Source organism: Somniosus microcephalus, chromosome 31, assembly GCF_052327205.1.
Source record: "Somniosus microcephalus isolate GS21.2 chromosome 31, FLI_Smic_1.0, whole genome shotgun sequence".
NCBI classification, from domain to species: domain Eukaryota; kingdom Metazoa; phylum Chordata; class Chondrichthyes; order Squaliformes; family Somniosidae; genus Somniosus; species Somniosus microcephalus.
Window position 1 is genome coordinate 8080407 of NC_141017.1, and position 12339 is coordinate 8092745.

The following is a 12339-nucleotide window of genomic DNA, read 5'->3' on the forward strand; positions in this document are numbered from 1 at the left end:
TTCCGTTCATGGGAGTTTGCGGTGCGTAAATTGGCTGCCGTGTTCCCTACATTACAACACTTCAAAAGTACTTCATTGGCTGTAAAGCGCTTTGGGACATCCTGAAACCGTGAAAGGCGCTATATAAATGTAAGTTTTTTCTTTCTTTAATGAAGCAGGTTAAAAAACACAATGACCTTTATGCTGGCATACTACCATTTACATTGCACAGTTGGAGTACTGTGTGCAGTTTTTTGCTTCACACCACAGGACGGATGTTGAGGTAACGGAGCGGGTACTTCGCAGATTCACTGGAATGCAGCCTGGTATTAGGAAATGCAAACAAAGACCGACCTGAAACTTTGGGGCACCCTTGTTAGAACAAGGGTGATTTGATAGTCACTTTAATTCTCCGCTCCACTCCCACTCAGACCTCACCGTCCTCGGCCTCTTGCAATGTTCCAATGAAGCTCAGCGTAAGCTCGAGGAACAGCACCTCATCTTTCGATTAGGCACTTTACAGCCTTCTGGACTCAACATCGAGTTCAACAATTCCAGACCATAACCTCGGCCCCTATAGCTTTTTTCCATTTATTTATTTTTCTCTCTCCCACACGGCAGCTGTCTGTCATTCTGCCATCGCCATTTACACTTCATCTAGAACCATCTTTTGTTCCTTAACTTGTCCCATTACCATCTCCTTTTGCCTTGCACCATCTCTTATTGGCCCAGAAATTGGTGTCGGGGGCTTCCCGCGGGTGCAAGCCCCCGACCTGCACTTACCTAGCGCGCCGGCCGTTGAGGCCTGGGCCTGCGTGGATTTCCTGTCTGTGGCCCGGTCCCGCTCCCGGCGCACTGTGCTTGCGTGATCCAGCGGCGTACTTAGTGCGATGCGTCGGCTGGGATCACGTGAGCAATGGGCAACCAATTGGAGGAGGGAAAAGTACATTCATGAGTTTGACAGAAAGAACTGTCAAAGTCATGAAAACTCCGGGCGCCCAAAACAGTACTTAACCTTAAAATAAATTTGAAAAAAACATCACACTATTTAAATCAACTATAAATAACATTAAATAACTATTTTAAACAATAATTTAAATTTTTGAAAAAAATAATTTTATAAAAAATCGGGGCTAAAAATACACTTACCTTACTGTAAAGTATTTAAAAATAATAAACCTGTGGAAAAAATGTTCTAATTTTAATTAATTGACCACTTACCTTTTAAAATGAAGTCTACACGTCTGGTTTTTAAATGTGCAAAAAGTAGAGGCCTTCACACACGGGCAAACCTGTCAAAAAAAGAGGAAGTTCAACGCGCACGCACAGACTCCTGCGCGCACGCGTTCGACCTCTGAACCCCTTCGTTCAGAGGATCGGAAATGCCGGTTTCCCGCGCATGCGTAGTGCATGCAAGAAACCGGCACTTCCATCGGTTCCACGCATGGGTACTCCGTCCGTACTCGCGCGTTGGGACCCGAATTTCTGGGCCATTCTCTCTTGCCTTCCATCCTATCACAGACCTTCCCTTTTGTTCTTTCCTTCCCTCCCCCCTTTCCCTGCCCCTACACTTGCTTAAAATCTGTTCCATCTCCAGCTTTTTCCAGTTCTGACGAAGGGTCATCGACCTGAAACGTCAACTCTGTTTCTCTCCCACAGATGCTGCCTGACCTCCTGACCAGCAGGCGGTTAAGAAGGCAAATGGTATGTTGGCCTTCGTAGCGAGAGGGTTTGAGTACAGGAACAAGGATGTCTTGCTACAGTTGTACAGGGCCTTGGTGAGACCGCACCTTGAGTATTGTTTGCAGTTTTGGTCGCCTTATCTGAGGAAGGATGTTCTTGCCATGGAAGGAGTTCAGCGAAGATTCACCAGGCTGATACCTGGGATGGCAGGAATGATGTATGAGAAGAGATTGGGTCGATTGGGCTTATACTCGCTGGAGTTTAGAAAAATGAGAGGGGATCTCATTGAAATTTATAAAATTCTAACAGGACTAGACAGACTAGACGCAGGAAGGATGTTCCCGATGGCCGGGGAGTCCAGAACCAGGGGTCACAGTCTAAGGATAAGGGGTAAGCCATTTAGGACAGAGATGAGGAGGAATTTCTTCACCCAGAGAGTGGTGAACCTGTGGAATTCTCTGCCACAGAGGGCGGTGGAGGCCAGTTCATTAAATATATTCAAGAAGGAGTTAGATATATTTCTTAAGGCTAAAGGGATATGGGGAGAAGGCAGGGACAGGGTACTGAATTTGGATGATCTGCCATGATCGCATTGAACGGCGGAGCAGGCTCGAAGGGCCGAATGGCCTACTCCTGCTCCTATCTTCTATGTTTCTGTGAGTATTTCCAGCATTTTCTGTTTCTTTTTCAGATTTCCAGCATCCGCAGTATTTTGCTCGTGTGATTTGATAGAGATGTTTAAAATTCTGAAGGAATGAGAGAGACTGTTTCCAGTGGCTGAAGGGTCAAGAACGAGGGGACATAAATACAAGACTAAATGCAAAAGATTTCGGACAGAGAGCAACAGAAAAGTTTTTTTTAAAACACAGAGGCAGTGAGATGTGCTACCGGAGATAGTGATCGAAACAGAGACAGTGTTAATAATTAGGAACAGGTTATTAGATACTGTAGATGGTTGAAGGAAAACAGAATAAAAAGATATTGGAACAGGACTGCCACATGGAATTAGGATTACTGCATTTCCTACATTACAACAATGACTACACTTCAAAAAGTACTTCATTGGCTGTAAAGCGCTTTGGGAAGTCCTGATGCTGTGATGATGTTCGGTTCTAGTTGTGTGGAGGATTTAAAAATGAAAACATTGGAAGTTTTGATCCAGGACTCACCTTGGCCCACTCTCTCGCTCTCTGCTTCGTCCTCACAGCACTCCGCTCCTCTGCGTACAACGCCCCAATAAAGGACCCAATGGACGTGCCGCCAATAATATCGACTGGGATTCCAATCTCCTCCATGGCCTTCAATATACCAACATGTGAGCAGCCCCTGGGAGGAGTGAGGGGGAGGGAGGAGAGAGAGGGTGGGGGGGGGAGGAGAGAGGGGAGGAGAGGGGTGGGGAGGGAAGGAGAGAGGGGTGGAGAGGAGAGAGGGGGAGAAGAGTGGGGGGTGAAGAGTGGGGGGTGAAGAGTGGGGGGTGAAGAAAGGGGGAAGGGAGAGAGAGGGAGGAAGCACTGTTACATACCACTCAGGCCTCCAACACGCAAACTCTCGCACACTACAAGAATTCCGTAGAAAGTTAATTGCTGCCCAGCAGCACAGTTTATTTTTCCCCTGAAGGCGCATGTCCCTCACCATGTGCATTTGATGTGAGGCAGGATATTGGACTGTGAGGGGGCATCACACAGCCGGGCTCGGTCCTGTCCTCACCGATGCCTGCACTGTCCTGCTGTGATCACGAGAACCCAGGAACGCAAACCCTGCAAGTTTTACTTCTGGCTGGAGCAGTGAGGCCAGTGTCACCAATATCAGCAGCGCCCACGGCCCCCCCACCTGACCACTCTGCAGAGTCATGAATAAAGCAACTGATTTACCCACGGACAGAACAGTCAGCGGCTCTCAGCTACTAACGCTTTAATCTCATTGGATTTTAAATCCAGAGAACACACGAGTTCCTTGCCTTAAATATGCGTTAAACACTAACCCACACTTCATAGCTTTGACATCAGCGTGTCTCAGAGTAGCACTCTCGCCCGAGACAGGAGGCCGTGGGTTTAAGCCCCACTCCAGGAATTGAGCTTCATAAGCTCCACAGCACCATACCTACACCAACATCGTCACCAGCGCACAGAGAGCACTTCAGTCTGATCCCCCCTTTCCAATGCATGGCCCTGTCTGAGGGCAGGCCTCTGCCTAGGGAACACTGGGCCAAGGGCATTCATCAAAAGCTACTAGACGGGTGTGACCAGTTCAGGCTGGGGGCGGAATACACTGCACACAGGCAGAAGGTGGGTGGGTCAGGCAGGAGGGACAGGGGAAAAAGAACAGAAAACAGCTCTGGTACACGGACTAAACATTAATGAACACACATCAAAGAAAGTTCAATCAGGATTCTGTGATGAATTAGAAATCTAAGATGAATATGAGGGACTGGGTAATGCAGCTGTACTTTTGCCATTGGTACTTTGGTTTGCTTTAATACATGATCCCAATTTCCCGTGGAGTTTGCAGTTGAAAAGCTCTTCCAGAGTCAGAATACAGGACGTGTGCGCGAGGGACGGCAGCGCATCGCACCCACGGGGGGGAGGGAAGCGCGCCACGCCCACGGGGGGAGGGAAGCGCGTCGCGCGCACGGGGGGAGGGAAGCGCAGGCAAGTATAAAAGCGTCTGCAGCCATCTGCAATTGCTGCCTCTCACCATTAACAATATCTCAAACGATAACTTTGCTCCTGTTACCTGGCTCCACCCCCTCCCAAGACCAGTGCAATCGTGTTCCCAGTGAGGATTCGGGCCAGTCGAGAGAAGTCGCTGTGTCGGTCTGCAGTTTTCTGAAATACTTTTTCATACATCTCCCTCTGCAAAAAATAAAAATTGCTATTTTTTTCACTTAATTCCCAGGTTTCAAGACCACTTTCTTCCACCTCCATGACATTGCTTGCTCCACTCCATCACTACCCCCCCACTGCCAAATCCCAGATCCACACTCTCCTAGCAACCCTTCCTCAACAAATTAGTTATTCCCATTCCCCCGTCCTGTGTCACACTCGCACCCTCACTCTGGACTCCACCCCTCCAGACCCTCCTGCTTTGACAACATCCTCTCCATTTTCAAAACATCCATGTTTATATTCAGCCTCGACCCTCCCCGCTCTCCTCTTTCCCCTCACGCTCAGCCCTCAACGTGAAGTACTCTGCGATGTCCTCCTGCACACGAGGGGCGAGAAAGCAATGTGACAGGCAGCTTCTTCTCCCGGGAACTTAAACTCAGGGCCTGTTTCAGTTCTGCTCAGCTCCCTGGTGTCTCGTGTTCCCCGTTCATGACTAGGCGGAACTGTTCCTTGAAACTACTTGGGGGAATTTGGCAATGATTATTAAGTCAAAGGCCCTTAGCACCGTGTGTTGCATTTTGCTTTCTGTTGAGACTTCATTTTGACCCAGTAACGTCAGAAGTTAAGACTAGGAAGTAAAAGTTACCAATTTTTGGAGACTCCTCTGCGAGAAGATCCTGCGCGGACACTTGATGTGAAAGTGCCCAGAACACCAACTCCTCATGTTCAGCCATTCTACCGTACGGGAAGGACTGGGGCCATCTTCCTTGTGCAAAAGGATGAGCTGCTTCAGTGCTCGGACTGCTGTGTTCTCCAACATCTGTTCCAGCTGCAGAGACGGAGAACACAGAAATATGAAGTCCCAAGACAGGTGAGAACAACCTACTAGCCCTGTAGAGACTTGCTCGATTTGAGGGAGACACGGATCGCGTTCAGCTCAGTGTTGAATAGCAAGAGTACAGAAAAATCCAGAAATATTACCTGTGTAGGAGTAAAGATAGGACATTTTATATTTTTCCAATGTACTCTTTATATTGCGGCTCAGTGCAGATCAAGGATTTGTGTACTCTATGTAGCACAGCTGGTTCCAAGTACAAAACGGGATTCCAGGTGTTCAAATCTACCCCTCTGACCAAGCTTAGTCACCCCTCCTAATATTTCTATAATCACTTTTTGTCTGATTGTGTTTCAGCGAAGTGCCTTGGGATGTTTTCCTCCGTTAAAGGCGCCATAAAAAATGTATGTTGTTGCTGTTGTCCAAACTAGCTCTTATATTGTACAAGGATACAACCGGTTTTAAAATTTCCACTGTTCAGTGTCTTGGTGTGAACTCTGGTGCTTAAGCACAGAGGCTGTGAAGAGTTCTTCCACCAACATAGTGTGGGGCTCATGTTGCAGGTGAGTGCGCACTAATGGAATGTATATATATCTGAAGGAAAGTAGGACGGTTGGAAGGTATCCACATCCAGATCCAAGAAGCTCCCTTTTGCTCCTGGCCTCTTCCACTAGTGAACTGGATGCAGCAGTCAGCTCTAGTTTGAGACCTTTCAAAAGGCATTTCACAGAATCTGCCATCGGGCCTGTGCCGGCTCTTTGAAAGAGCGATCCAATTAGTCCCATTCTCCATAGCCCTGCAAACGTTTCCCCTTCAAGAATGTATCCAATTCCCTTGGAAGCAGATTCAATAATCACTTTCAACCACCCTTTCAGGCAGTGAATTCCAGATCAAAACAAATCGTGGCATTAAAAAAAAATGTATCATTTCCCCTCTGGGTTTTTTGCCTATTATCCTAAGTCGGTCGCCTCTGGTTACCAAGCAGTGGAAACAGTTTCTCCCTATGTACTCTTATCAAAACCCCTCACAATTTTGAACACCTCTATTAAATCTCCCCTTAAACTTCTCTGCACTTTGGAAAACAATCCCAGTTTCTCCACATAAGTCTTGCTACAATTGTACAGGGCCTTGGTGAGACCACACCTGGAGTACTGGGCACAGTTTTGGTCTCCTTATCTAAGGAAGGATATACTTGCCTTGGAGGCGGTGCAACGAAGGTTCACTAGATTGATTCCTGGGATGAGAGGGCTGTCCTATGATGAGAGATTGTGTAGAATGGGCCGATACTCCTGGAGTTTAGAAGAATGAGAGGTGATCGCATTGAAACATACAAGATTCTGAAGGGGATTGACAGGGTAGATGCTGAGAGGCTGTTACCCCTGGCTGGAGAGTCTAGAACTAGGGGGCATAGTCTCAGGATAAGGGGGCGGCCATTTAAGACTGAGATGATGAGGAATTTCTTCACTCAGAGGGTTGTGAATCTTAGGAATTCTCTGCCCCAGAGGGCTGTGAATGCTGAGTCTTTGAGTATATTCAAGGCTGAGATCGATAGATTTTTGGACTCTAGGGGAGTTGAGGTCGATGATCAGCCATGATCTTACTGAATGGCAGAGCAGGCTCGAGGGGCCGTATGGCCGACTCCTGCTCCTATTTCTTATGTTCTTATCCCAGATACCATTCTAGTAACTCTCCTGTGTGAAGAGAACACTGCTACAGCTATAGGAACCAGGACACAACAGGATCCCAGAGTTTATTTGTATGAATTCCATTCAAACGCTGTAAGATTTCAATACATCATATAGCACTCATAAATGGAAACAGATACAAACATTTCACACAAGCCATTTCCAAGTAAGTGCACTATTCCTGCATTAAAAAAGATTATTTAACTGAAAAAGAGGAATGTGGCTTAGAAATAATTGCCACATAAGGAGAGAAGACTTTGGATCCTTCCTGATGTGTGTGAATGTTACTATGCAGCGTTTACAATGCAGGGGATCTCCTGGTTACAGGACTCCTTTAAGAAGTCCTGCATTAGATCCATTCCAGACCAACAGGCACACGGCAGTGGGGCAGGATGCTGCAGAGTGAAAGCACTGACTGGCTGGACAGCACAGCCCGTGAACAGTTTCAGTTTTCCTTTTATTTGAATTCCTGCACAGTACAGGTCGATTTAATAGTGCTCTGTGCGATTAGCAAAATGGTACCAGAGGGTTCATCCAAAATACAAACTTCCAACAAAAAAACTGCTCTGTGCAAAAGATGCCGTGGCACGACGGAGAGCAGTAGAGGGACTGCCGCACTGTCAGAGGAGACGTTAAACCGTCTGCTCTCTCAGGTGGGCGTTAAAGATCCCACGGCACTATTCGAAGAGGAATCCTCCCAGTATATTGGGTGTCCTGGTCAACATTCAGCCCTCGACCAACACCAGTAAAAACAGATCAACAGGCCATTTCTCTCAGTTGTTCATGGGACCTTGCTGTGCGCAAACTGGCTGCTGCATTTACCGGTTAAACAACAGTGACTGCACTTCAAATGTAATTCACTGGCTGCGAAGCGCTTTGGGACAACCCAAGAATGTGAAAGGCTCGAGAAAATTGCAAGTCCTTTCTTTCTTGGTACCATTTTGCTAATCGCACAGAGCACTATTAAATCGACCTGTACTGTGCAGGAATTCAAATAAAAGGAAAACTGAAACTGTTCACGGGCTGTGCTGTCCAGCCAGTCAGTGCTTTCACTCTGCAGCATCCTGCCCCACTGCCGTGTGCCTGTTGGTCTGGAATGGATCTAATGCAGGACTTCTTAAAAGGAGTCCTGTAACCAGGAGATCCCCTGCATTGTAAACACTGCATAGTAACATTCACACACATAAGGAGAGAAGACTTTGGATCCTTCCTGATGTGGCAATTATTTCTAAGCCACATTCCTCTTTTTCAGTTAAATAATCTTTTTTAATGCAGGAATAGTGCACTTACTAGAAAGGATACTAGAAAGGTTATGAAATAGTAAACTGAGGGGAAAAATTACCAAAATCGGCCAGCAAGTGCAAAGGATTAATTGATATGTTGCGAGCTGCAAATCTCCAGAACTTGCTGGTTGAGTTACGCTGCTCGACTCACCCGAATGGCATCTTGCCCTCAACCTCCCCGTTATTTAAGAATTTGCTGGATTTGCACATTAATTGTCCATTAAACTCGCAGCAGAAAGTTAAGTCTGGTAATCTGGTAATTAAGAGCATAAGTACCCTTGTAATGATGTGATAATTGTTAATCCAATGCCAGTCAACCAGTCTGGCCCAGAAACAGAACAATTTAAATTGTTCTATCTCTTTCCTGCATGTTCTTAGAGATTTAAATTTTTTTAATTTCCTTTCGGTCTCTTCTATCTCTCTCTTAATCCAATCTTTCTTTCCCAATTTCTCTTTCTGTACCGGACTTGACTCTAATTCACCCTCCTTCTGTCGTTCCTGTTTCTTTCTCATTGTTTAAAGGAGTTAAGACTGTTGACCCCGCTGTTCACCAAGGTTCCAGATGCCGCCTTGCTCCAGTTATCAGCTCACACTTCCAGCAAGTTATGCCAAAAATTGTATTCAAGCTGAAGGGTGCAGGGAAAGGTCTAACCAAGACCAAGTGCCGAAAAAGAGCTATCCAGCCTAATCCCACTTGCCAGCACTTGAAGTAACCTACAAGGCTACGGACCAAGTGCATATCCAAGTACTTTTTAAATACGATGAGGGTTTCTGCATCTACCACCTTTTCAGGCAGTGAGTTCCAGACCCCCACCACCCTCTGGGTGAAAACAGTTCCCCTCAATTCCCCTCTAATCCTTCTATCAATTACTTTAAATCTATGCCCCCTGGTCATTGACCTCTCTGTTAGGGGAAATAGGTCCTTCCTATCCACTCTATCTGGGCCCCTCATAATTTTATACACACCAATTAAATCTCCCCTCAGCCTCTGTTCCATAGAAAACAACCCCAGCCGATCCAATCTTTCCTCATAGCTAAAATTCTCCAGTCCTGGCAACATCCTCGTAAATCTCCACTGTGCCCTCTCTAGTACAATCATATCGTTCCTAAAATATGGTGACCAGAACTGTACGCAGTATTCTAGCGGAGGCCTAACTAGTGTTTTATACAGTTCAAGCATAACCTCCCTGCTCTTATATTCTATGCCTCGGGTAATAAAGGAAAGCATCCCGTGTGCCTTCTTAACCACCTTATCTGCCTGTCCCGTGACCTTCAGTGATCTGTGGATCTGCACTCCAAGGTCTCCCTGTTCCTCTACACTTCTCAGTATCCTACCCTGTATTCTCTTGCCTTGTTAGCCCTCCCCAAATGCATTACCTCACACTTCTCTGGATTCCATTTGCCACTTTTCTGCCCACCTGACTTGATTATCTTCCTGCAGTCTACAGCTTCCTTCCTCACTATCAACCACACGGCCAATTTTTGTATCATCTGCAAACTTCTTAATCATGCCCCTTACATTGAAGTCTAAATCATTGATATATACCACATACTGAGTCGTGTGGAACCCCAATGGAAACAGCCTTCCAGTCACAAAAGTACCCGTCGACCATTACCCTTTGCTTCCTGCCACTGAGCCAATTTTGGATCCAACTTTACACTTCCCATTGGATCCCATGGGCTTTTATTTTTCTGACCAGTCTGCCATGTGGGACTTTGTCAAAAGGCTTGTTAAAATCCATGTAGACTACATCAAACACGCTACCCTCATTGACCCTCCTGGTTACCTCCTCAAAAAATGTAATCAAGTTAGTCAGACACGACCATCCCGTAACAAATCCACGCGGACTGTCCTTGATTAATCCGTGCCTTTCTAAATGACGATTAATACTGTCCCTCAGAATTTTTTCCAATAATTTGCCCACCACCGAGGCTAGGTTGACTGGCCTGTAGTTACGCGGTTAAAACAACGGTACCACATTTGCAGTCCTCTAGCACCACACCTGTAGCCAGAGAGGTTTGGAAAATGATGGTCAGGGCCTCCGCTATTTCCTCCTTTGCTTCTCAACAGCCCGGGATACATTTCATCCGGGCCTGGCGATTTATCTACTTTCAAAGATGCTAAACCTCAATGCTTCCTCTCACTATGTTTATCTCATCTAATATTTCACACTCCTCCTCAACTACAATGTCTGCATCCTCCTTCTCTTTTGTGAAGACAGACGTAAAGTATTCATTAAGAACCAAACCCACATCTTCCACCTTACAAGTTACCTTTGTGGTCTCTAATAGGCCCGACTCTTTCTTTAGTTATCCTCTTGCTCTTTATGTATTTATAAATCATCTTTGGGTTTTCCTTGATTTTTCATGCCCTCACTTTGCTTTCCTAATTGGCTTTTTAATTCCACCCCTGCACTTCCTATACTCCTCTCGGCTTTCTGCAGTGTTTAGCTCTCAGTATCTGATATAAGTTTCCCTTTTTTTGCCTTATCCTACCCTGTTTGCCCCTTGATATCCAGAGGGCTCTAGATTTGGGAGTCCCACCCTTTTTCTTTTTGGGAACATATTTGCTCTGAACCCTCACTATCTCCTCCTTGAATGCCTCCCACTGCTCTGACACTATTTTACCTTCAAGTAGCTGTTTCCAGTCCACTTTTGCTAAATCACATCTCAGCTTAGTATAATTGGCCTTTCCCCAATTCAGAACTTTTACTCCTAGTCTATCTTAGCCCTTTTCCATAAATACGCTAAATCTAACTGAATCATGATTCCTACCACCAAAGTGCTCTCCCACTGATGCCCCTTCCACCTGCCCAGTTTAATTCCCTAAAACCAAGTCGAGAACCGCCCCCTCCTTGTTGGGCTCGCTACGTACTGGTTAAGAAAGGTCTCCTGAATGCATTTTAAGAATTCTGCGTCCTCTATACCTTTTACACGGATTCTATCCCAGTTAATATTGGGGTAGTTGAAATCCCCGACTATTATTGCCCTATTATTTTTGCACTTCTCAGAAATTTGCCTATATATTTGCTCTTTTATCTCCCTCTGACTATTTGGGGGGTCTATAGTACAGCCCCAGCAGTGTGATTGCCCCTTTTTTTTTTACTCATTTCATATTTCTGCCTACATATTTCTCAATCCACTTCCTTCCACTATGTAATGAGGTGCTAGACCTGATCAAATATTGACTAACTGCTTTTAGAATTTTCTTTTTAATGTGACTGAATTACACTGGTCTAAATGTGAAATAAAGCACAACAGAGGCAGGTACAGGAAACTTTCAATTTACCGGCACCTAAATAACCGGAAATATCGGTTAACCGGCAAAATTCAGGAGTAGGTTCAGGTAACTTTTATTACTTGCCTTCCTCCATCTGTTGCTGTGCAAAGGTGTGGCTGCAGCTGTTGCTAAGCTACAGAGACGCTTGCAACTTGTGGCCGTTGTTCTGAACCTGTTGCTAAGCAACAGGGTTTGTTGCTTTATACGGAGCTCTCAGCTCCGTATCTTTTACTATAGCTTTCGGTTATCCGGAATTTTTGATGAACCGGCACCACATCGGTCCCGTCCGTGCCGGATAAAAAAAAGTTTCCTGTACTCTAACTGTTGCCACTACCCCAGAGTCCAGACGCTGTGTTTGCAAGAGATAACGACAGTATAAAAAGCTGGAAAGTAAATATCGGAGATAATGAGAAAGAAAAGCAGAAAGTGTAGAAAAGAAAAGTTGTGAAAGAACTTTGAAAAATTGGCCTAAACTTGTCCAGTGCCTTCACACAGCAAGGTTGGGGAATAAAGATGGGTGAATCAGCCTGGGCCATTCTCACTCATCACACACGGTGCTTGGAGACCGCTGCCTTCCTTGGGTGTAACAGGAAGAATGACCAAGGTGGTGACACTGATGTATTACAAAGCTGCACAACGCTGCTGTCTAGTGTGCTGCAGTAGAGGCCATGGTAGCTAGCCAATCTGACAGGAGACTTTCCGGAGCATACTGATTTATTTGGAATATACCTCTGACATGTTTCTACATTAAGGGTGCCATATAAATGCA

At 45.8% G+C, this 12339-nt stretch overlaps 1 protein-coding gene across 22 annotated transcripts in view; it reads right to left on the reverse strand.

Moving 5' to 3' along the window:
• The window catches only part of pnpla6 (patatin-like phospholipase domain containing 6), a 194259-nt gene that overhangs the window by 78056 nt on the left and 103864 nt on the right, over positions 1 to 12339 (reverse strand). For all 22 annotated transcript variants that reach the window (XR_015074306.1, XM_085971499.1, XM_085971497.1 and 19 more), the window contains 3 exons: positions 5134 to 5316; positions 4396 to 4514; positions 2832 to 2988 (listed from right to left, as the gene is read on the reverse strand). Coding sequence is in view for 21 of the 22 variants with exons in the window: in XM_085971499.1 (XP_085827625.1) it covers positions 2832 to 2988; positions 4396 to 4514; positions 5134 to 5316 (459 nt within the window). In the remaining variant the exon portion in view is untranslated. The remainder of the gene's footprint in view (positions 1 to 2831; positions 2989 to 4395; positions 4515 to 5133; positions 5317 to 12339) is intronic.